This window comes from Hoplias malabaricus, chromosome 18, assembly GCF_029633855.1.
Source record: "Hoplias malabaricus isolate fHopMal1 chromosome 18, fHopMal1.hap1, whole genome shotgun sequence".
NCBI lineage: Eukaryota > Metazoa > Chordata > Actinopteri > Characiformes > Erythrinidae > Hoplias > Hoplias malabaricus.
Window position 1 is genome coordinate 28,124,424 of NC_089817.1, and position 25,594 is coordinate 28,150,017.

The 25,594-nt window shown below is 43.8% G+C and overlaps 2 protein-coding genes across 2 annotated transcripts in view; one reads left to right on the forward strand and one right to left on the reverse strand.

The window, feature by feature from the left end:
- Window positions 1–25,594, reverse strand: part of nf1b (neurofibromin 1b) — a 64,984-nt gene that overhangs the window by 18,207 nt on the left and 21,183 nt on the right. Inside the window, exons 21-39 of the mRNA XM_066651684.1 lie at window positions 24,666–24,805; window positions 24,311–24,433; window positions 24,138–24,221; window positions 23,920–24,036; window positions 23,618–23,799; window positions 23,261–23,472; window positions 23,011–23,172; window positions 22,385–22,488; window positions 21,940–22,075; window positions 20,611–20,673; window positions 19,832–19,990; window positions 19,491–19,588; window positions 17,813–17,959; window positions 17,058–17,204; window positions 15,664–15,774; window positions 1,895–2,327; window positions 1,456–1,796; window positions 1,168–1,370; window positions 9–202 (exon numbers count right to left, since the gene is read on the reverse strand). Coding sequence (XP_066507781.1) covers window positions 9–202; window positions 1,168–1,370; window positions 1,456–1,796; window positions 1,895–2,327; window positions 15,664–15,774; window positions 17,058–17,204; window positions 17,813–17,959; window positions 19,491–19,588; window positions 19,832–19,990; window positions 20,611–20,673; window positions 21,940–22,075; window positions 22,385–22,488; window positions 23,011–23,172; window positions 23,261–23,472; window positions 23,618–23,799; window positions 23,920–24,036; window positions 24,138–24,221; window positions 24,311–24,433; window positions 24,666–24,805 — 3,156 coding nt within the window. The remainder of the gene's footprint in view (window positions 1–8; window positions 203–1,167; window positions 1,371–1,455; window positions 1,797–1,894; window positions 2,328–15,663; window positions 15,775–17,057; window positions 17,205–17,812; window positions 17,960–19,490; window positions 19,589–19,831; window positions 19,991–20,610; window positions 20,674–21,939; window positions 22,076–22,384; window positions 22,489–23,010; window positions 23,173–23,260; window positions 23,473–23,617; window positions 23,800–23,919; window positions 24,037–24,137; window positions 24,222–24,310; window positions 24,434–24,665; window positions 24,806–25,594) is intronic.
- Window positions 9,737–12,977, forward strand: LOC136675205 (oligodendrocyte-myelin glycoprotein-like). Its single transcript, XM_066651639.1, has 2 exons — window positions 9,737–9,974; window positions 11,712–12,977. Exons 1-2 carry the CDS (start codon window positions 9,958–9,960, stop codon window positions 12,958–12,960), a joined length of 1,266 nt encoding a protein of 421 aa, XP_066507736.1. The 5' UTR covers window positions 9,737–9,957; the 3' UTR covers window positions 12,961–12,977.

Sequence of the window (25,594 nt, forward strand, 5' to 3'; positions counted from 1 at the left end):
GCTCTTACTTGGCCCAGACTTCCCCAGATCTTGGCTTGGATGGAGGGGTACATTTGTTTCTCGTTGATGGTCATGGTGATGAGCTTGTCGAGGATGGCGGTGACCCGCTGGCGCTTGGCGTCATCGTTGTGCTTGCAGAAGCGAACCAGATTGAGCAGCCAGGGAGTCATGTACTCCAGACACAGGTGCTTCAGTTCAATACCTGCAGACACAGGAGGGCGCTGTAATACGTTTTTAAACCGTGTCTTTGCTAACACTTTATTTAGAGAGCCACCCGCTGATGCTTTATAGATGTTGCCTTGCATTAAATGCTAAATGTTAACGAAATATCTATGATATTCACGTTAGTTTAGATCTTAAACGTAACACGGACTCTAATCCCGACTTTAACCAAATTTCAGCAGTTAGTTAATGAAGCAATAATACACTCAAGGTTCGTGCTATAACATGAGACACTGGCGCTGGTGTGCTGCGGTCGTAGATCAGTACACCAGGTCCAATATCTCACGTTATAGAACGAACCTCGAGTGTATTATTGCGATTATACCACAGTTAGTTATCACCATTTATTATTAGGTTTTAAGATAAAGAAGACTGTAAACATTTATTTGACTCGAGTTAAACACAATCACAGAAACCACACAGATGTAGCAATTTACTGTTTTTTTTACCGATTTTCATTTGTGTTCAAATCAGAAATCAAAGTCCACTGAGACTTAACTTTAACTCTGTTCAAAATAAGGAGGTGCGAGAACGGAAAATGAACCTGTTCCCCAAAAAAACAGGCACAGCTCTGTCTTGTATGTGCTGGAGTCGTTGCTAGGTTACATGTATTTTGCGGACTGATACCTGAAGAGCTTCGGTCAGAGTGCTTTTATCGTGTATTGTTGGCACTCCTGGAACGCCTCTCAGCCAATCACATCGCAGGGTCGGAACTAACTGTGGTATAATGATTTTTATTCTATAGAAGGCTAAGGAAAATAAAGTGGGACCAAAATTAGAGCCCGATAAAAATAGAACTGACACTGAATGGAAATCGTCACTGATTATAATCTAATCACTAACAATTTAGCAAACTACAATCTGCAGTTTCCTTCAGGATCAATACGGTTAAAACTGAGGGCATTAAGGTGATGATGGATGAAAGTCATAAAGAACAGCACTGACTGGACTTGCTGAAGCCAGAGATGCACTCCTCCAGAAACTCCAGTGTGAGGTGGGGCTCGTTGGCTGCCAGTGTCTTGCTGATGGAGACAATAAAGAGGGTGTTGTTGGCTGGGATGCACAGGCCTGAGGTCTCCAGGAGCTGGCCCTCGATCTTCAGGTTGAAGGTGCAGGTTAAGGCACACAGGAGATTATAAGCTGCGGACCTGCTCACAACGGAAGTGGTAAATTATTATCGTGAAACAAACACTTCTCACAAACTGTATTTAAAGTGCTGACAAGGTCAGTGACCTCAGGCTGGGGTCGGAGCTGCCCAGGTTGAGGAGAGCGATGTTCAGCAGGGTCCCCGGCACGTCTTTGGGCCTGATCTTGGTGTGCTGGGGGATGGAATCAGGCTGAGAGAGCTCCCAGCGTGTGCGGATGTGGATGATGGAGTGCACGATGGCTTCACATTCCTGGTGCATGAAGGTGAGGGGCGTGCCCTGGTTGGCGATGGTTAGTGTGAACTGGTTCTCGTCCACCAGGCAGATCTCCTCGATCTCAGAGGCGTAGTAAATGTCGTTGAGGAAGACCGACTGCCCCAGGACTCGCGTGCGCTCCGCTGAGGTCACCTGCACAGCAGTGGAGCCCACCTGACAGAGGGAAAGAGTCGGGGAAATGCTCATCTCCATGCTGTAAACCAATCATCACAAAGTTGTCAGTTCAAACAAAAGTTGTCACTTTCACACACCTTGATGGACACCTTCGTGTCCTTATGGGCCAGTTTGAGGGCGTTGTGGAAAACTTTGAGGTCCTCCTCTAAGATGAGAGTGGCAGCTGGCAGTTTCTGCTGGTCCGGCTCGATGTGCTCGGCCAGTCTGGCGGGGGAGTCGATGAACAGCAGCTTCTTGCTGCCCTTCAGGCCGGTCAGGAGTCTCTCGTGGTACTTGGTGTACTCCCTCACCCAAGTGTTGCAGTTGTAGATGTAGATGGCTGCTACATTCTCGTAGGCGAAGCCTGGGAAGACGACAAACCACTTGGAAAGGAAGTCTGTCTTGAAGCGGTTGCTGGGGCCCGCGTGGGTCAGGTCCACTACGATCTCGTAAGGTTTGGCGTAGTAGGGCTTAAGCGTAAGCAGGACATGGTAGATAAGCAAGTCTCCATTTATCTGCCCCGTCTTGAACCTGAGGGAAACAAGGGTTCATAATGATGCAACGAAGAGGGTGAATTGAGAGACAACTAACACAGATGTTCAGAACTACAGCAGGTGTGGAAAGGGAGAAGTACAGAAAGAGGAACATCTCTATTCAAGCTCTAAAGCGTCCGTATGAAAAAAAGAAGAAATGCCGTAACCGCCAACATCCAACAATGAAACTGATAGCGGCGTATTAATCACAACATAATAATCGCTTTTGTGACACTGCAAAATAAAGGGCTTCTAGGTTCTTAACATCTCTGACGAGGACCGAGGGGGTATGATAATGACAACAGAAATAAAAACTGCAGTATCTTCCATAACCGTGCATTCAGAACCCTGTGAAACGCTTGCTGAATCTCTGAGGGGACCACAGGGGGATGAACATGCGAACCACGCTGCAGCCGCACGCTGATTTAAATATATTTCCAATCAAACACCCACAGCAGAAGTGAAAAAGAGACAGGAAGTGTGTCACTCGTGTGTATGTGTGCTGGCTGAGCCATATCTCCTCCAGTCCGTCAGCCGATATATCACACCTCACGCGCACACGTCGGGTTTATACCTAAAGGCTGGTGGATTCGGTGGAAAGATTCAGCTCAAAGGGAACAAGAGACCCTCGCTCCACTCATAAACACGGGTGAGTAGAAGCCCACTGATTATTCCACTCGAAGCGGTGGGGAGGAAAATCCTTGAAGAAAATCAAAGCTGTTCTGGATGATGTTGAGATTTAGAGATGAATGATTTTAAACTCTCGGTTGCTATAAGATGGTTGTAAACTGTTATTAAAGTAGGGAACGAAAGCGGAGATGTTGTTCTAATGGTGGAGAGGCACATGAAGGGCGTTGGGAGTTTTAAAGCACGGTTAATAAAGGGTCCCCTGATCTTTTGGGTTGGTTTAACACAGATCATTTTATTTGAGGACATTTCAGTACCAGTTTATACCATTTTAATAGTGATTCACAACCTGTTTGTTAATGGTTATTTACTTGGTGATAAACACATTAATAATCTGTACTTATCCTGCCAAATACTGACCTTACTTTGTCTTCTCCACCAGTCGAAATTAACCCTGTCAGCTTCGGCACATGTTTGTTTTCAAGTTTAACCATTTAACCACCAGGTTTCTTCAATTAACCACTGATAGAATGTCTTTTTAAACGCAGGCGATAATGTGGTGCACTTTAACATGTGAAATGACTAAATTCACACCTTCGACACGTTCAGTAATATGTCGGACACGTTCAGTATTAGAAAACAAAAAATAGGTCACTTTCTTTTATATTCTCTGTGTTAAAAATAATTATTAATGACTTATAAAGGTGTTTACCACCTATTTTAGAACAATGTAATAAACAGGTTTTTTTAAAACAGTTTAGAAACCTTTATTTTAAAGTGGCACCAAAATCTCTATCAATAACTGTCATGTAAAACTGTGTTTGGAGTCAACAATTAAAGTTACAATCAGCTGCAGCACTGACTGGATTAATACTGGAGTAGATCCCCCAATATTCACTGGTTCTAATGAAAGGAACGATGGGGAAAATGGTTAAAACTGAAAGAGGGAGGAAGGAAACAAACTTGTAAAATATAGAGAAATTATAAGATTAACCAATAAAAGAGTAATGATTGATATTTTAGCATTTTTCACATGGGAGAGAGTAATATAATTTGCTAAAATAATATTCATAAACTGACATTAAATATAGAATGGTAAAACCACTTGTTCCTATGTGGAAGGAAATGGCCTATTTTTCTCAGTTAAATTAACACTGGGTAACAACTAATACATTAACACGATGCTATTGTTCATTGGACAAACAGGTTTTATACAGAAATTAATCACTGAACAAAACAATGTAACATTTCTCTTTTCTTTCATTTTCAGGTCACAATGTACTGCCTCCTCCTCCTGTACTTCATTTTACTCACAAGCAGCACAGGAACACATGCCGATAAAAATGGTACAACGTCTGCAGGCCTTCCAACCACTACAATCACCCCCAGTGAGGAGATCAGCCCCACTGAGAAGACTACAACCCCCACCATTGTAGACGACCCTACTAAAACAAATCAAAGTAGCATAAAAATCACCACAGCAAAGACCAGTATTCCCCCCAATACCCAGTCTAACTGCAAAGCACAGTTCTGCATCTTGGGTTTGAACATCAACGAACACCTGATACCACTCCTTATATTCGCAGCTCTGATATTGCTCTGTGTTTTCCTGCTGATAACCACGCTGTGTCTGTGCTGTAAATTGTGTCGCTTAAAGAAGAGAGCACTGGAAGACGAAAGTATGTCTTTTGATGAGGAGAAAGTCCCCATCAAAAGTGAAACAGGAAACCCAAAGGAAGAGGAGAACCACCCAGGGCCAGAGGCAGAACGGTACACTGAACAGGCAGCCGAAGCAGTGGAGATGAATAACCACGACTCCAAAGGAGATCTAGAACTGAACGCACTGCCGGCCCCGGAAGATTCCGAACTGGATGAACCGCCACCGCCCGAGGATTCCGAACTGGATGATCTGCCGCCCCCAGAAGAGCCAGCAGCGAACGATATGACAGCCCCTTAGACACCGCCCAACCGAGAAAGCAAGGAGTCTGAGGAAACAATATCTGAAGAGGAAGAGCAGTAATAACCATATCATCTTTGAATAGCAAAGGGTCTCATTTACAGTTTTACAATTTAACTTCTGTTTTTCAACAATTTTGTGCTTTTCTTGTGTCTGTGTTTAACCAAGGGGCCATTAAAAGGCTGCACTGAGAGTGTCTGAGAATAGTAGTGTATTTTGAATAATGTAGAAATCAATAACGTGTGTGTTTTATTGTTGTGTAGCAATTGTAAATGCAACTCTTTATTTTAAATACATTTAAATAATATTTTTATAAATGCACTTGACTTTCTTATTACGCTGACAATAAACGTATACATTTACGTAAGATTGTGTTCATTGAAAAATACATACAGCTGTTTTTTAACTGCTGCCATCACCCGGACAAACTCAACATCCGCAAACAGCTCAGCGGCCGTACGATGACATCACACTTCAGGGGAACGATGTCACTGACGGTTAAGACTTCTCACTTAAAGTGTGAAAATGAGCTCAACCCTAAGTGTCAGAATGAGCCACGCTCTAAACACTGGACGTTCACAGTCAAAGTCAACACCTCACAACATCAGCAACGTAGCCTCTAACAACATAGCAACTACTCGACTGATGGTCGACGCCAGTCTCCTGAAAAGTCTGGAAGCTCCACGAGAAATTCAGAGATCAGACAAACACCAGGGTCTTCAGTAAATACTTTTTGGACTCTGGAAATCTGGTAAGACACACAGAATACGTTTTTATATCCTTTAAACTAATAGTGTGTAGTGGGCGTGAGTGTGTACATTATATATACATAAAGAGATGGATATAGATATAAATAGCGCTAAATGGAAGGACAGAGTTCCATCGACACACAGTTTTCTAAAATTAAGACCTCGCTTAATGCTGCTGCTCTTTTTTGACTTTTTTGCTTGAGATCTGATGATCTCTAAATGTTCAAATACGTTATTTAAACAAATAATTATTCATGAAACCACATTATTGATCATATATTATTTAAAAGTACAAGTGAAAGGAGTTTTTGATAAATAACAAATATAAGTTCATGAAAAAGCAATGAAACCAAGCTTTCTCCTTTAATTTAAGTAAAAAAAAAAAAACACACAAAATATAAAACGACCTCTGCTCTGTTTCTCTACATTTTTAAGGTGAAAACCGAACAACATGGAAGTGTTCAGATATCATTTATACATTTCTATATTCTCCATCCTGCTGACAGCAAGCATCTCTCAAACCACAAGAAAGCACTCCACCCAAAAACCAGTGGTCTACTCAGATAGAGGTGTTGAAGAAGTGACAAAGGCCAGAGAAACAAGCAGCAACAATGTCTCTTCTATACACACTGCGCTAGATACCATTTCAGTGCCCTACACCTTAGACGACAATGACTTCAACCATTCCATGGCAACTCCAGAATCTAAAGATCTGGACACTGGAACATCTGCTGTTCAACGCGACCCAAAAAAAACAAGCACCACACCCATGGCCTCGTTCACATCAGAGAAACCCAGAGAAGAAGGTTCTATTTCAAAAGATCTCCTTCACCGGGAGTCGGGCAATATCACTCAAAACGACACATCTCCTCTAAAGTCTGTTATAACACAAGTACAAAGCTCTGAAATCAAAGAGTCTGGGACGTCTACGAGTGCTTGGTCTTTGGGGAATGAGCTGAAACCTCTTCCTTCTGAGCGTTGGTTTCCAACTCTGAGCAGACCTTCCACAATCAGACAAAGGACAAAGTCTGCAGATGATTTGAGGATAACAACTCCAACACCTTCTCAACAAAGCTCACAACCTGCTCAAGTTGCCATGACAACCAGTGGAGAGACCCCCTCTCTAAAGCCAACACCTGAAGAAGCGACCTCCCCTGAAACACTGGCCGTGGAGGAGGCAACAGAGTCAATCCCAGGTAAAGTAAAACTTGAAGAGGTAGTCACACAGAGACAAGAGACCTCATCTATGGGCGTGGCAAGAATTACAGCGTTAACCAGAGGGGAAAATACCCCACCAATGACGCATGAAGAACCAACCCTGTCAGTTACAGCAAAGTATATTCCTCAAACAGGCAAATGGACGAAGCCAATGTTGGGAAGCTTGTCAGGCAGCAAGTTTACTTCAGAATCAGGTCTGATGAAGACAGAGCAACCAACAGGGTCAACAACTTCAAACCCAACCTCTAACCCTTTACCTAGAGAGGGCTATGAAGTGACATCAGTCAGGGGGACAACTATTCTGGACGGAGGAATGAAGCAAACATCGTCGAGTAAAATAACACCACAAACCAAAAACCTGACGTTTCCAGAATCTTCCACAATCACAGAAATAAGCCATGCCCAGTCTCTCATCTTATACCTATTCGTCCCAGTGTTCCTTGTGTCTCTGATGTTTACTGGGCAGTGGATATGGAAGAACAAACAGAGGAGAAGTGAAAGCTGGTTAGGAGGTTCCACACTGGAAGGCAGATATGAGCTAATCACATGGCTCTAGATAATGACGGCTCAAAAGCTCTCGATCTTAACAGTGGACAATCAGACAATCAACAAACTCCAATTCATTGTTTAACAGAACAGACTTCCTCTAGCTATTTTTTTCAATTCTAACGTGTTCTTCACAGCTTCTAAAACAATTAAACTAGAGCAGAGAGAAGTAGCCACAAACGGCTTGTACAGAGTCTTCTGTCTTTGTAAAGAAACATGTACAAAGTCTTTAGAGACTTGTGAATATCTGTAAAAATGAATGTAAACACCTACATTTACAAACTAAACCAGCCACTGACATTTGCAGAAACATCCGGAGAGTGAGGAGGGACTACATTAGCAGGCGGAGGACATGGCACTGCCCGGCTCCCTCAGAGAGCTTGACAAGAATGCTTCTCTCCACAGAGAGTGGCAGGAGATGAAGTGCCAGTGAAAAGCCATTCAAAGCTTCCGCCCTGGCTCTCCACTCAGTTCCACGCTCAAATACACACACACATCCGGTTTACACGCGTGTACCTGCCTGATATGAGCAGTGTGAAACCACAAGTAAACAACAAATAACCAACAAATATGCTATAAAATATCTAACAATTCTTGTGCACAGTTACGATGCAAACTGATGCTATAGCATTTCTGCTAGCGCTCCTATGGGATGGCAATAATGTAGCAGCAACTCTCATGAATTTTTGGCTAAAATGAAAAATTCAAATGATCCACACAGATTTTTTTTGATGTCCAGGATGCTGTGGATATTTATAATTTCTTTCTTGCTTTCTTTAAAAACACATATTTTGTCGTTTACTTACATTGTATCCTACTTTCATGTTCATTTTAATTACGTTGTATTATTAATCAGGTTTGTTGTATTATTCTGTCTTATAGAAACTCTGTAAAGCATTTTGAGAGTCATTCATGTGTGAAAGGTGATATACAAATAAAGGTTATTATTATCACCATCCTATTGTAGCAATGCTGATAAAAGTTTTTTTATAGCTGTGTTTAGGGCTGGATGATATCAATATAAATATATATATATAATATGTTTTAATAACAAGGATATTATTTTGAAACATATTTTCAATATACTTTATTATTCATTCATTCATTCATTCATTATCTGTAACCCTTATCCAGTTCAGGGTCGCAGTGGGTCCAGAGCCTACCTGGAATCATTGGGCGCAAGGCGGGAATACACCCTGGAGGGGGCGCCAGTCCTTCACAGGGCAACACAGACACACACACATTCACACCTACGGACACTTTTGAGTCGCCAATCCACCTACCAACGTGTGTTTTTGGACTGTGGGAAGAAACCGGAGCACCCGGAGGAAACCCACGCAGACACAGGGAGAACACACCACACTCCTCACAGACAGTCACCTGGAGGAAACCCACACAGACACAGGGAGAACACACCACACTCCTCACAGACAGTCACCCGGAGGAAACCCACGCAGACACAGGGAGAACACACCACACTCCTCACAGACAGTCACCCGGAGGAAACCCACGCAGACACAGGGAGAACACACCACACTCCTCACAGACAGTCACCCGGAGGAAACCCACGCAGACACAGGGAGAACACAACACACTCCTCACAGCCAGTCACCCGGAGGAAACCCACACAGACACAGGGAGAACACACCACACTCCTCACAGACAGTCACCCGGAGCTGGAATCGAACCCACAACCTCTAGGACACTGGACACTAACCTGCTGCGCCACCGTGCCGCCCCCGTTATTATTTAAGTGCACTCAATTCAAAATTTCATTTAAAAATATTAATACTGACAAAGCCATTATGTTTATGTTTGAGGTCATGTTTCTTGTTTGTTCTTGGGAGTTTTTCAGTGGATTTTATACTGTTCATATCGATATCGGAAATTATATCGTAACGACCAAAATGAAATATATCGTGATGGATATTTTTTTGTCCGTATCGTTCAGCCCCGACTGTGCACATCGGTACATCGGTAAAGACATATTCTTTTGCACCACAGTCACAAACAATACCAGGAACACAAAACACCCCAAAAGGTGGGGGGTTACTAGTTTGCACTCGAACGCTTGCAAGTTGGACAACACCTGTACAAGTATATCTCTGATAATGGAGACATAATAAGGAATAAAAATATGATCTGAATAATTATAGGGGAGGAGGGGGATCCTAAAACAGAAACTCTCAAATCAGCACTTTTTTTCCAGCCTCTCCATCACCAGAAGGCAGGGGCTACTCTACACTGCGCTTCTTTCTCCTTCTGCAACCCCCTCCTCCTGCTTTTCCAGTCTTCCACACTTCACACACACACACACCCCTCTGCTCTGCTACTAGAGCGAATCTGGAGGTTGTCAGTGCTGCATTGGAGCAGTTTAGGGGTTCGCATATTCGCTCTCTGCACCACTGTGCCCGGGAACCAGAGTGACCTCTCAGACAGAGACCTGCAGTTTACGAAGCCGGATAAAGGACCTACAGAAAAGGAGGGAGATTAAACCCCGACCTCCAGAAGAAGTGGAGAATGACAGGAGAATGATGAAGCCGAGAAGGTGAGTGATTAACAATGCAGTGGAGCTGCAGTGGAGCACATGTGAGACAGGAAGAGAAAAACAGTGAGTGCAGCGTTTTATCAAAGAATCAGATCAGACTTTCAGAAAAGACTAGAACAAAATTAGACCTGCAGTTTAAGGAGCTTGTCAATTAACGTATAAATACGTTTTATAACGCAATCTATTTGACAAAGCCAACATGTTCCTTTGTGCTGTTCTTCTAAACATTCATGTAACCAGCTTACAACAGCTGTTCTGCAGAGAGTGGCTCGCCAGTCAATAACCTGCACAGGAAAGCAAGCCCTGGACCAATTAACGGCAGAGAAAACTCAGAGCCATTCACAAACAAGCGTAGCGCAAATCCACCCAGCGCTGTTTATCACATTCATTACAGCTCATGCACAGCAATGCAAGTGTGAAGGGTCCTTCAGTAAACACACCTGCAGTGTTCTGCAGCTGTGCATGCGCCTGTATAAGTGGTAAAGGACCAGTTATACTACTGAGAAAAAACAAACAGAAAACCAGGAGTGGACTCTGAGCTGAAAGACTACAGCACACTGTGAGGAGCGGAAATATCTGCCACTGAGAGAGTCAAGAAAATTCTGATTACATTTATGGTTTTATGGTAGCACAGGGCACGGCAAGCCTATTTATACAGCAGCTTTTGCACACAATGGTAATACAAATGCTTCATAGAAACAGTAGAGGGATAGTAGTAGAGAGATATTAAAGCAACAAAACAAATAAAATAGCAAAAGGATTAATGTTATTTAAGACAATACAAGAAAACTATAATTAAAACGTAAAAGGTTAAATTTAAAGCACAATTATGAATAAGAATTTAGACCCAACCCATACACAACCAGAAGCAGAACTGACGCAAAACTAAAGTGGAACTGTTCTGAGAACTGAGGTGCCAACCATGAATCTTCAAAATATTACAATAACAATGAAGCAAATCTAAATTAATAAAAAAAAGAAGTAGGAAAAGAACAAGATTCTCAATCCTGATATTTAAAGCTCATTGTCCCTTACATTTTAGTGCTTTCCCTGCTTTAACAAACTCATTTTAACTGAGTATAGAGCTGGTAATGAGTTAGATAAGGTGTACTACTTAAAGTGAAAATAGGTAACAGGTTAAAGGAACACTATGTAATATTTTTACCTTAAAATTACAGCTTCAAAATAATTGTGATACTCCACTGACCTGTAACAAGGAGAACAGAGCTTCTGTTGCTGCTAGTCTGGGCTCAGCACTGCTGAAAGAGCACTATGTAACTTTTGGAGGAGGGTAGGAAACCATGCCTTCTCTCCTCACCACTGATTTCAGAACATTCATTCATTCATTCATTATCTGTAAGCGCTTATCCAGTTCAGGGTCACGGTGGGTCCAGAGCCTACCTGGAATCATTGGGCGTAAGGTGGGAATACACCCTGGAGGGGGCGCCAGTCCTTCACAGGGCAACACACACTCACACATTCACACCTACGGACACTTTTGAGACGCCTATCCACCTACCAGTGCTGTGAAAATTAGTTACACTAGAGGGAGCCCACGGAGCAAAAAAATAAAAACCCAACACAAATCTTACCTAGTGTTCCTTTAACTATCTACGTGAAAAGGGAAAAGAATGCAGTGTGAATATGAATGGGGTCTAGTGGAAGCTGCCCCGGCCTGGGGCAATTAACGTCAATAATCCATTTGTTACTTGTTGTTCTCCCACTTTGTTTGCACAGGTGTGCACTGAAGATGGATGAATGTGCTCCACTGTCCTGCTTACTGCTGCTATTGTTGCTTCAGGGCAACAATGCAGCCTGTCCCTCTGTGTGCTCCTGCAGTCAGAGGGAGAGGGAGGTGGACTGCTCTGGGAAGGCCCTGAGACAGCTCCCCAATGACCTACAGCAGGATAGCTTTGCCATCAACCTGTCCCATAACCGTCTGACTGACCTAGAAACGCATCTCGCCCCCTACACCCACCTCCGAAAGCTCGATATTTCCTACAACCGCTTGCCCCGCCTGCCTGCTTTCCTACCCCGCTCGCTGTGGTACATCCACGCCTCCGGCAACCGCATCCGGCTCCTGGAGAAGAATGACACCGCCTACCACTGGAATTTACGGATACTGGATCTCTCGGTCAACAAGCTGGAGCGAGTGGTCTTCATAAACAACACCTTGTCCAACCTGAGGGCGCTCAACCTCAGTCACAACCGCTTCTGGACCGTACCTACCAACATGCCCCACAACCTGGAGTTGGTGGATCTATCCCACAACACCCTTTTGCAGATCCTTCCGGGGTCGCTGCACCGCCTGCACAAACTGGCCCGCTTGTACCTGCATGCGAACCGCTTCTCGATGATAAGCGAGGGAGCCTTTGAAAAGCTCTATGCTTTAAAGCTCATCACTCTTGGAGATAACCCATGGGCCTGTGAAGACAGAGCCAACATTAGCCACTTGCTGGGCTGGACCAGGCACACCTCGGCTCGCGTGCTGGGCTGCCCGTGCCACACTCAGCCGACATGCGGGGAAGCCCACGTCACCAGGACAGGGAGCTGGCACTTTGCTTCTTATACGCTCTCCCCGTTCGGGACGGCCCAAGTGCAGGGCGTGTCCACGGATTACTGGGCTGAAAAGGCACGTACGGGCACGCAGCGCACCAGAGAGTCTCCGAGCGCCTCCAGCAGGGAGGACGAGCGAGTGGTCTTCAAGCACGGCTTCTTTTTGACCTCCACTTCAGACAGCCTCTCCACTTCTGATTCCCAGGCGCCTACAGGCACACCATTCTCCACAGAGGACCTTCTGACTGCAGACAGATTCATCACCACCAGAGTCCTCACTTCAAGCACACGCAGGACAACCACTCTTCGCACCAGGAGCGTCAAGAGGGCCAACCAAGGGCTTGGCAGAAACGGCAGTCCAGGACAGGGCTTGGGGGATATATTTGTAATTTCTCTGCTTCTTCTAATTACTACTGAACCAGCCCTGTGATGTTTACCTTTGTTAAAAATCGCTTCTTATTTCCAGTTTATGTTGCTGGCTACAAGCGTTTCAGTCTAAACCTTCACTGTTTCCCAGATATAAATGGATCGGTGTTGCACTAAATTAGACAGCTCTCTGTTTAAAATCCCCCTGAATATTTTAGGACTGCAATAATTCTGTCTGGAAAAACGATTTAACAGCTTCATAAACAAAAGCACTGCTTTAAAGTCACTAATCAACACAAGACAAGAGTTGTTCTGTGACATCCATCTCTGCTAACGACCACTACCTTGTAGCTCACCCGTGAGGATGCTGTAGTTGTATGGATAATGCAGATTAAATTTTGTATATTTGTCATGATGGAAATATGTGGTCTTATTTCAAAAGAGCATAGCGCTTTCACGTCCGTGCAGTCAACAAAAGCAGGGGGTATCTATGGTATAACTAATAAATCAATCGACCAACCACATTATCCCTAGGTGGAGTTAGCCAGAAAGGAGGCCAGCAGAGGGAGCAAGAGAGCAGGAGAGTCTTGTATACAGAATCTTAGGGAGTGTTAACGTAAATGCAGCCTGATGGACTGACTTTGACATGATCACTTTGAACAACGTCAAGCCCGGTTATCGCAGTCGATGAAGGAATGTGAACAACGAATATATAATTGATAAAGCCTCGTGGATTCTCATGCTGCGGACGTGACAAGGACGTGGTTACGTCAACAGAGTTTGGCCAGTGACTGTGAGAAAGCCTGCTCATCCTAAAATGCAAAACTCAAACAAACGACCCTAATCAAATCCAACTCGGCTCGTTTCGGTCATTACCAGCACAAGTGGCCGTTTCCGAACTAAAACACAGCACGGGTCATGTGACGCGATGTCAGATTCATTATAAAAACGGCACACATTAGTAGAGAAGTGAGGACGGAAGAAACCAATTCTCATCTCAGCACTCAGTGTAACAACAGGTGAGAATCTACATCGTACACTGTTCTCTAATCTGTTCGAAACGTACTGTTACAGTGCGAAACTCTTAGGTTCCTAAGAAATGTATTATTATTTATCATTTATCTTCTCTATAAGAATTGAGTTCGCATAATATATATATATATAATTACAAGTTAGTTACAAGTTAAACCAGCACATTCACACAGAATATCACTACTAACTGTAGTTATGTCATTCGTTTTCATTGTAAATCGATCTATTACTGCTCAGAAATCTCAGTTCTTCTTAATTCTCAGGTGTCTGAGATTTTACAGAGAAAAGAAAAGGTCCACGATGATTAATCTCAGTGTTGAAGAGTACGCAAAGAGTGTTTAAATGTCATTATTCAAGTTCAACAGAGGTTCAATTACATTTAACACAGTTTTGACTGCAGTTTTGTATTTGACTGTTTGTTACCCACTGGTTTTAAGGCACAAAAAAGAAGATACAGCTGAAGATGTTGCTCAGTGCAGGAGACTATCTAGCGTTTTTGGCTCTGATGTGTAGCTCAAGTTTCAAGTTTCAAGTTTCAAGAATTTTATTGTCATTTCAGCAGTATATAGTGTTTACAGTACACAGTGAAACGAAATAGCGTTCCTCCAGGACCAAGGTGCTACATAAGACAATACACAACATTAAAGTGCGACTAGTGTAAAGCTAGTGCAACATGAAACAGTGCACACGCATTAAAGTGCAAAGGACATAGAACACAAAACAATACACAACATTAAAGTGCAACTAGTACAAATCTAGTGCAACATAAGCTGTGTGGTCGTTCAAATGCATGACGATGCCTTTAGAAATGATTCGCCTGCTATGAACAACGCCAGCAACACCTCATTCACTTCAGGTGCTTTCTCTGGAACCCGTGGCAAACCAAATATCAGCGTCCCCATGGGTTCAAGCTCAAACTCCAGCAGCTCCACAGGGACAGCTTCATACACCACAGAACTGCGCTCCAGCACAACCGAGTCAGGCATCTCTTCAACCAGAAGCTCTAAACCAATCGAAGCCACAAGTAGATCCAGAGCCAGCAAACCCTCCTCCAGTGCAGAAACTCTGCTTTTCCTCAGTGTCTCTCTAGCGGTCTTTTCACAACTCATGCAGTAGCAGACCTACACTGCACGGGGATACTCCCAGTTCTAAAACTTCTAAAACCAACCCCACTGTCCATTACACACAACATTTCTATTTTATTCTGCTTTAGTCTATGTTTTCTTGATTCTCATATTTCTTGGAAGACCTGGTAAGATCTGGTCTATTCATCATGCTGTGGTAATGTTGATATCATATAAACAACTGTTCTATAATTTAACAATGTAAAATGTAAAAAAACAAACAGTACAAGGTTTTGTTCCGACAATGAGATCACACTTTAAACGTTAATGTGTTTGTAAAAACATAAATAAGACATAAAAATAAATAAACGACAGTGTAAGACAATCATTGTATGTGCTTTATATTTACTATCTGTAAATAACTACACAATTCTTCTGGAATGACAATGGATTATAAAAGGCATGTACATGTCAGCATTTTTAAAACAGGGTACAATGTACTAAAGTGATCAACAATGATATGTCCATCACATAAACAGCCAAACAACAACACATTTCTTTGCACAAATAAAACATCCGAACAGACCTTCAGACACAAAGTGAACATTTCTGACGACAGAGAATCTAAATTAACGTCCAAAACAGTCAGAACACTCACGTAGACCCCTTACCTGCGAGTGACGTAGTAGAAGACAGGGTTGCCGTTCTTAGAGGTGCCCGCCTGGTAGAAAATGTTGAGAGTTTTCAGTGCTTTGAACTCTTCTTTTTCATGAACCTGGTGTCTGAACCAGACAAAAAGGATGGTGTTGAATGAGTTTAAAAGCAAACACATACCCCTGTTTGGTAAATACTACAATGCCTGACACAACAATATGACTTTCAACTAGGGCCGGACAATACATCAATATCAACATATAATCGCAATATCAAATGTTTCAATAACGATATGATTTTACACACGTTTTCGTTATTTAAATATATATTAATTTACAGCATTTGACACTGACGGACGGTATTTAAAGGGGCACTGCACAGTTCACCGCCATCAGTTTTGTGTCAAGAGGTTTGTGTTTGACTGTGATGTCATGCTTCTTGTTTGTTCTGGGCAGTTATTCTGTGGCTTTTACGTTATTTTAGATCAATATCGGTATTATATCGTAATGACTGAAATTTTGAAATATATCGTGACATAAATGTTGGTCGTATCGTCCAGCTCTACCTTCAACCCCTTCACAAGGCCATGTTCCAGCTTTTTGAATGAATACTATATAAAACATGATCACAATATTAGAAACATCTGCAATTCAGGTGTAGAATTATCTTTAGGACTTTGCATTAGCACTTTGCCTAGCCATCGATCTATAATATTATAACAAAATATAACATCCAAGTAGGCTGAAAATATTCTACCCTCAAAAAAAGGTAGTTAAAAAGCATGTAAAATGTGTAAACGTTGGTTAATTTTCCCATGTAAGTGACCCTTAAATAAATGAGTGCCGCTTTAACTTAGCCTAGCATCTAATTTAGGAGAGGGCGGCACGGTGGTGCAGCAGGTAGTGTCGCAGTCACACAGCTCCAGGGGCCTGGAGGTTGTGGGTTCGATTCCCACTCCGGGTGACTGTCTGTGAGGAGTGTGGTGTGTTCTTCCTGTGTCTGCATGGGTTTCCTCCGGGTGACTATCTGTGAGGTGTGTGGTGTGTTCTCCCTGTGTCTGCGTGGGTTTCCTCCGGGTGACTGTGAGGAGTGTGGTGTGTTCTTCCTGTGTCTGCGTGGGTTTCCTCCGGGTGACTGTCTGTGAGGTGTGTGGTGTGTTCTCCCTGTGTCTGCGTGGGTTTCCTCCCACAGTCCAAAAACACACGTTGGTAGGTGGATTGGTGACTCAAAAGTGTCCGTAGGTGTGAGTGTGTGTGTCTGTGTTGCCCTGTGAAGGACTGGCGCCCCCCTCCAGGGTGTATACCCACCTTGCGCCCAATGATTCCAGGTAGGCTCTGGACGCCACCGCGACCCTGAACTGAATAAGGGTTACAGATAATGAATGAATGAACCTAATTTAGGAATTCATTACCTTGTCATGAACTCCTCAAATTTGGAACTGGTGAGATTTAAGCTGGACCAGTGTGTATCAGCCACTGGTTTGTGCTCAGGGGGTCCCAGGTAAGCGAGAAGAGTAGCCATCTTATCGAATGGCCGCCGACCCACTGCTTTATGGTCCCTAAAAAGGAGTTCAGAGACATAAATTTGTAAAGCGTGTCTTTCATTTCTTATCATTTTAGCAAACTAAGCACACATGAGACTAAACAGGACGTGGAAATCCATCTGCGCAGACATTCACCACCACGCTACTTAGTAAGAGAGAAAGTAAAAAATATATATTATCAATATCTACCAGATTATCACCTTACAATTTTAAACATAATACATATGAAGGCATATTATTTACTTGATACATTTCCTCAAGTTTTATTAAATATATAAAGTTCTAAAATTTTCTAAATGCTGCTTTGAGATGCAGTGTCCTTTCTCTAATGAACTGTTAAGAAAAGATAAACTACAGTGTCCCATTATAAGTGATCACAGGCAATTTGCTTATCAGGCTTCAAATCATGGAGCAGTCAAATGGATGCATCTGCATAACAAATATAAATGCTGTTCTGATCAGCCAAGCATCGCAAAATGCTCTAAATTTACCTTCCCTCTTTTAGCTAATAGTCTGTGGTGCTGCAACATTTGCGTTCAACACATTTGCATTAACACCAGTGGAGTCAGCCCTCCACACACAGACTTTAATTAAGAGTAAGGCTGTGAAACACGATTTCTCACCTGTTGCTGGAGAGGTACTGGCCGATTTTCTCCTGGTTGTTCCACAGCAGCCGGTGCAGTGCCAGCACGTTGCCATCGCTGATGAAGGACAAGCTGTGGTTGATCGAGTCGCTGGCCGGACAGTCAGAAGCTATGTCCAAGAAAAATCTGATGGCAGAGTTTTTTCAAAAGAAGGTTACTATGCAAAGTGGTTATGAAGTGGTTAAACGTTGCTGTAGGGCTGGGAAATTAATGATCGAAATCGACATTCACAACTTAATAATCGATGTCTGTGTTTTGACTATAATTAAGACAACACTGAACAAAAAGAAGTCAAATGTAAACACTGAGAAAAAGCACCAAAGCACAATCACACACCAAATATAAACAGTGCTCAGAAAACGAGAGAGGAACAAGCTCCCAGCGACATCAGAATAAATATCCCAGCTTTAACACTGGAGCATATTTACAGCACAAGCCTCGTCACTGAACTGTGAGGGTCAAAAATACAACAAAATAATCGCTTATTGATCGTAATCATGGTAAAACGTACAATTAATCGTGATATTGAGCACGATTTCAGAGCACTACTTCAGAATATGATTTAGATATCGATTTGGTCTAACACATTTTGCAAAATGCAATAGCAAAATAAAAACAAAATTTTCCCCCTATTGAAGTCACATAGGGCGGCACGATGGTGCAGCAGGTAGTGTCGCAGTCACACAGCTCCAGGGGCCTGGAGGTTGTGGGTTCGATTCCCGCTCCGGGTGACTGTCTGTGAGGAGTGTGGTGTGTTCTCCCTGTGTCTGCGTGGGTTTCCTCTGGGTGACTGTCTGTGAGGAGTGTGGTGTGTTCTCTCTGTGTCTGCGTGGGTTTCCTCCGGGTGACTGTCTGTGAGGAGTGTGGTGTGTTCTCTCTGTGTCTGCGTGGGTTTCCTCCGGGTGACTGTCTATGAGGAGTGTGGTGTGTTCTCCCTGTGTCTGCGTGGGTTTCCTCCAGGTGACTGTCTGTGAGGAGTGTGGTGTGTTCTCTCTGTGTCTGTGTGGGTTTCCTCCGGGTGACTGTCTGTGAGGAGTGTGGTGTGTTCTTCCTGGCATATTGCACTCAATGTAAGGTATTTTGTATAAATTGTGCTGTAGTTTGAATGTTAGATCCTCTTTTGTAAGTGGCTTTGGATAAAAGCGTCTGCCAAATGCATAAATGTAAATGTCTGCATGACTTAAAAAGTGTCCGTAGGTGTGTGTGTTGCCCTGTGAAGGACTGGCGCCCCCTCCAGGGTGTATTCCCGCCTTGTGCCCAATGATTCCAGGTAGGCTCTGGACCCACTGCGACCCTGAACTGGATAAGGGTTACAGATAATGAATGAAGTCAAATATTTTGACCACAGAGACATCATCTTTCATATGTAGCTGTATCTCTCTCTCTCTCTCTCTCTTTCTCTCTCACTCTCACATAAAAACACCTATTCATGGAAGCAATTAGTAGCCAAATAGCACAAGAGTGTTTACACTCAGACATTAAAATTTGTGAAGGATAAAAGCCAACACTGTTTTAATATTCCACCCTGAAGCATGAACCCAAATCAGAAGCAGATAAGCTATTCAAAGCTTGAGTTTATTTTACAATGTGTGTGTGTGTGTGTGTGTGTGCGGGAGAGAGAGAGAGATGAGCGAGGAGCGATGTTATGCAGACATACCTTCTGGCTGCATCGAAATTGCTCTTCACAAAGTCATTGAAAGGTCTCATGTGCTCCTCCTTTGTGAACAACACATGGTTGGCAATACTTTGCAGAATCTGAATGAAAAAACAAAGACAGAAAGATTCCGAGTCGCCTGCGCGCAGGTTCCCAAAGCGATAGTTCTGTTTACCATAAATCTTTCTACAAAGCTTTTCCAACTGTCTTCGGCTACACTGTGAAGATCTGCTCACTGCTGTAGGTCATCGTAAGGCCTACCGTGCCCTGTGCCACATTAAAGTGGACCTTGAAGTGAGTCAAGTGACGTTTGTGTTACCAATGAACTAGAACCATTCTCTCACCTTGGACATGAGTTTGAGCCCTCGCTCTATCCGAGGAGGGGGCTTCTTGTCTAGGATCCCGGCCTCGTAAGGGGAGACGATGGCTGGATTGATGAAGCGCAGGAACATGGCACTGCCAACAGCTCCTATACTGTTCTGAGGAAAGCGCTGACTCACCACCTGAGCCATAGAAGAGACAAACATAAGGCTGTTAATAGCTAATAAAATGTATTTTCTGACATGCCTTAACCTTTCAAGGCTGTGTGTAGCCCTCAAAGACAAATCAAATAGTTATTTTAAGGCATACAAGTGTGGGAAGTTTACGCTGTGCCACTACGGCCCGGTACGAATTGTGTTAGAGGAGAAATAAGGAAAGCAAGGCGTTTGAAGTCGGCTGATTACATAGAGATCCTCTTCTAGCTCTTAGTAGAAAGGGCCAGGTGCCAAGTGAAAATAATGAGGATAAGTTAAGCCATTCTGGTAGGACATGAAAGCTCAGATCATGGCAAAACTACATTACCCACAATGCCACTGATCCATCCATAAACATACACCTCCGAAACAGAGAGCCGATGCAAAGAGGAAGCACATTTTGTCTGCTGGGGTCGTTGTAAAGCGCACCAGAGTGAAAGCTTCAGAGTGTAAGAAATTAGTATGATTCCAGGTGATGACTGTCAAAAGGTGGGGGCAGTGTAAATAAATAAAAAAAAGATTCAGAATTAATTCAGCCGTCCAAGAGAATGAAGTGCTTTAACTCTAAAAGAGAAGCAGTGGCGATGGAGGAGTTCCACTGAACTTACGGATTTTTTGCTTTCCTTTTTCTCTTTAACTGTGGCTTTATTCAGTAGAGAGTGGCAAGTAGCCTACAGGATAGAGATGAGCACAAACAGGTCACAGCACTAGCTATCACACACACACACACACACACACCACCACCACCACCACGAACATGAGCCCATGGGTCATTCCACACCAGCTCACAAGGGACAGGTCGGGTCACGTCATGGGTTTTACTCTGGCTTCTTTTTTCCCCGGGCTCGTCGTGTTTAAGCGCTGTGATTGGAGAGACTCATACGAGGGGGCGGGGCAATTCTGCACTCTACGTAAAAAAGCAGCAGAAAATGAAAAAGGTTCATTTGACCCCATGATTCCAGACAACAAATAACTGACTGGGTGGTCCCTGTTATGAATATCGAATTTGATGCATGCAAATCACACTCAATTCCTTGTTATCAATTTTTTTAAACCTTCCTACATTAACTGGGTAAAAATAATTTAAAAAAACGAACTGTTCAAAGCACGGGCGGCACGGTGGCGCAGCAGGTAGGTGTCGCAGTCACACAGCTCCAGGGACCTGGAGGTTGTGGGTTCGATTCCCGCTCCGGGTGACTGTCTGTGAGGAGTGTGGTGTGTTCTCCCTGTGTCTGCGTGGGTTTCCTCCGGGTGACTGTCTGTGAGGAGTGTGGTGTGTTCTCCCGGTGTCTGTGTGGGTTTCCTCCGGGTGACTGTCTGTGAGGAGTTGGTGTGTTCTCCCTGTGTCTGCGTGGGTTTCCTCCGGGTGCCCCGGTTTCCTTCCACAGCCCAAAAACACACGTTGGTAGGTGGATTGGCGACTCAAAAGTGTCCGTAGGTGTAAGTGTGTGAATAAATGTTTGAGTGTGTGTTGCCCTGTGAAGGACTGGCGCTCCCTCCAGGGTGTATTCCCGCCTTGCGCCCAATGATTCCAGGTAGGCTCTGGACCCACCCTGAACTGGATAAGGGTTACAGATAATGAATGAATGAATCAATGAATGTTCAAAGCACAATTGCTTGATTTTGATCAGAAATGATGACAAAATTGGACCCTCTGTAGGTGACTTAGCATGGAATGACCCCCATGTCAATTATGCATCTGACATCACTCATCTGCTCTACTTTTGAGACTCCATGTTTAAGCTGAATGCTATACTGCGGTCTTAAAACAGAGGCATATTTGACATGAGTCTAGCACAAAAAAACATACAGTTTGAAATTACAGTAGTAAAGAGGCTACAATACAGTACGGATGACACAGAGGACAGTAAAATGTTTGAGGATGAGTCCACGGCACCGGAAACGAGCCGCTAGACTGCTCTCCCTGTCCTGCCCACCTGGAACAGGCAGTGACACACACTCCTCAGCTGCGGAGGGAATTCACTTGAGGAGTTGATAATGGCCAGGAAGAAGCGGCTGGTGATCTGGAGCAGGTTCCGCTGGTTCTCCTCCAAAACTTCACTGTGCTCCAGTCTAAAAGGATCAACACATGTCAAATAAAAATTTAACTCTCATTTTCAACAACAGATAAACACACACAGATTATTGAATTAAGAGTTAATAATAATCAGTACGTCAAGAAATGAGAATAAAATTCAAAGGAAAGAAGCCAAGCTTGGTGTAATGTCGCATTAAAGATGTGTGTGTTGATGAATGATGGGGTAGCGATGCACATTTTTTTCAATTAATATATATATATATATATATATATATATATATATATATATAAAAAAAATAATAAGTAAATAAACAAATAAAAAAATCAGGGGCCTCAAACACTACCTGGTGGGATCCACTTCAAAACTGAGAATCTGCCACTCAGGAGCTGTAATGACACCTCGAAGGAGGGGTTCCAGCAGCTTCTGCAGATAAGTAGCACCATAAACCTGGAGAGAGAGAGAGAGAGAGAGAGAGAGAGAGAGAGAGAGAGAGAGAGAGAGAGAGAAAGGGAATGAGAGAGAGAGAGAGGAAAAGAGAGAGAAAGAAAAAGAGGGAGAGAGAGAAAGAAAGAAAGAGAGAGAGAGGGAAAGAGAGAGAAAGAGAAAGAGAGCGAGAGAGAGAGAGCAAGAGAAAGAGAGAGAGAGCAAGAGAGAGAGCGCAAGAGAAAGAAAGCAAAAGAGAGAGAGAGCAAGAGACAGCAAGAGAAAGAGAGAGAGAGCAAGAGAAAGAGAGAGACCAAGAGAGAGGGAGAGAGAGCAAGAGAAAGAGAGAGACCAAGAGAGAGGGAGAGAGAGCAAGAGAAAGAGAGAGAGAAAGAAAGAGAGCAAGAGAGAGAGAGAGAGAGAGAGATATGAAAAGAAGGATGTGGGAAATCACATCAAAAACCAAGCATCTTGTTTCCTTTTTACAAACAGTGCACAGTAAACCCAATAATTACACACACCAAAAAATAAATAAATAAATTCTACCTTAAAACAAAAAGTCATGATTTTACTGGCCAGGCTGTTTCCTCGGAAGAGAGTTTGCATGGAATCGGCCAGTTCCACCTCCTTCGAGAACATGTTCCACAAAAGCTGGTAGAGGAGGTGCCGCGAGTCAAAAAGAGTGACCAGGACCCGCGCCAGCTCGTCCTGGGGGAGGAGATAAACATAAGCGCACAGAGCCAGAGCAGCCATACAAACGCCTGGATCACACCGTGAGAACACGATCAGTACAGACCCACTGAGAACAAGGCACGACGTTGGCTAAAGCCATGGCAATGGGAAGCTCGCCCTGGTCCCCCATCATGGTGACAAGCTCAACCAGCCTTTCGAAGCGGTCAGCCAGCACCGTCTCTGCCAGGGTGTCGAACTCAGTGCCCTGCTGCAGGATCTTGGTAAGCACCTCCATGAACGTGGCCCGCGTTTGCAGGTCTTTATGGTAGCCCAGGCCTGGGACAACAGAAGGAAATGGTAAGCATGAAGAGGCAGGGTTAAGTACACATTTAACAGGGTAAAACGGGGCTGTCCAGCACTGTAGTAAATTAGTCCCGCACTTCATCTCCACCGGTACTGTGTAGTGCAATGCCGAGCTCACCAATGGAATGCATAAGACCACTGTCCACATTAGCGTTGAGAAGGTTGGACATGGCCAACACAGTGCAGTGGCGGAGGGAGGCCAGGCGTCTGGACATGCCCCGCTTTCGGCCAGCCACCTGCTGCCCATCGTCCTCCACCTCGCTGCAGTCATTCAGCAGGTTCATGAAGAGTGTGAAGTACCTGGAGAGAGAAAGAGAAGGACGGTGACGCTTCTTGACAGGCATTTTCCTCTCTAGCTCCTTAAGTTTCACAAAAACACAATGTGTACCGTTATGAAAAGGGCGTGCCACGTGTTCTTACTTGAGGAAGAGTTGAGACTTTGCCTCCATGAGTTCCACGCCATCTCCTTCTTCGGGCTGAAGGGGAAGCCCGGCCAGCAGAGACACTACCGCTTCCATACTAGCCTGGTCCAGATCCCTATTGAGCATATTTTCAAGCACAAATACATTCCCAGAAAGTGAGCATTAGTAGCTAACACTTAAAACCAATGCGGTTGTGACTTTGTTATTAACCAGAACCTGGTTAGACACTTGACATCGTCATCAGCTGCCTGGTTGGAGGTTCCCATCACCCAATCTGTCAGGTATTCCACCATTTTGTTCCTGTGAGAGACACAGTGAAGACACAGTGAAGGGTATAAAAAAATACCCAAAAATCATAAGTTAAGCTGATGAAATAAAATCCCTCTAACCTGAACTTCATCTCCTGGCAGAAGGACAGATCGTCTCTGCGCTCCATCATCACCTCCACCAGCTGGCACAGTTTGGTTTTGATCTGAATGGCGTGAACCATGTTCCCCAAGATACGCACATACCTGGGAAAACAAGCACACGCAGCAGAAACTGAGCTTCATTTGCATGATCCAATAAATCATGTGTTATAAATACACAATGGGCACCAAAAGCTATTGCAGGAGGGGTGCAGCTTGGCAAATGAATGAGAGACACAAACCATGTCACTTGTAATAATTCCACCTTAAAATTTGCTGGAAGCAACAGACACGTACGTGTGCCGGAGTTGTCTACACAAGGATGCACTGCTCTAACCTGACCAAGTTGAGCATCATGGTCTCGATGCTGGCCTGGCCGAGATGTTCAGAGCTGCCTTCTGTGTGATTGTCTAACAAGTTCTTCATGATGGCAATTGTCTGCTCCACAAACTGTGTGTTGGTCTCGTTGATGGGAACCTGCAAAGTACGGAGATCACCTAAAAGGCTAAGCAGCAGCTCTATGAAAGTGTCAAACAAATAAATACAGTGGAATTTGAGTTATTACAGAAAACATGTTATTTCTTACTAATTCAAGGAATAAGGTTTAAAAGACCGTTGGCCCCCCCCACAACGGTGTTCGGAAACTCTAATAGGCGTCTTGCCTGTGACGTAGATGGTGGACAACAACTCTAGAAGCTGCACTTAATTTAATGCAAAATGATGAAAAGGTGTGTTGTTTTTGGCTGCAATCATTCAATGTACAGTGGGACATCTGTGAACAAATGGCCCAAAGATCCCAAAATATCCAGAAAATGGACTAAATTTGTCCACTTTAAACGGGCACTTTGGAAAGGACCATCCGCTCACTCCGTTATCTGTAGCTCATTTCACTGGCGCTTTTCCAACAATATGGGCATGTAAGGACACCAACGAAAGGTGTTCAAGAGCCTCTGTAACATGGAGGTAAACAGGGTAAGGACACTCACTTCGCCTGTTTTAGTCGGTGTTAGTTAACGTTAGCTTGACTCGCTAAACTCGGTGGCTCAGATTATACTCGGCTACGTAGCTGCATTACGGAGGTTTATAGTGTCGGATGAATTCGAGTTCGACTTCGATCACATTTACAAGAATAACGGTACCTCTACATTTGAGTTTAGCTTATTGCTAGGCTATTGTCATGAATAATGTTGGTTATTTAGCTAGATACTGTCATAACAGTCAGTCATAACGGTGTTTTACCGCGGCGTTGTTCAGCTGCTGTCCACC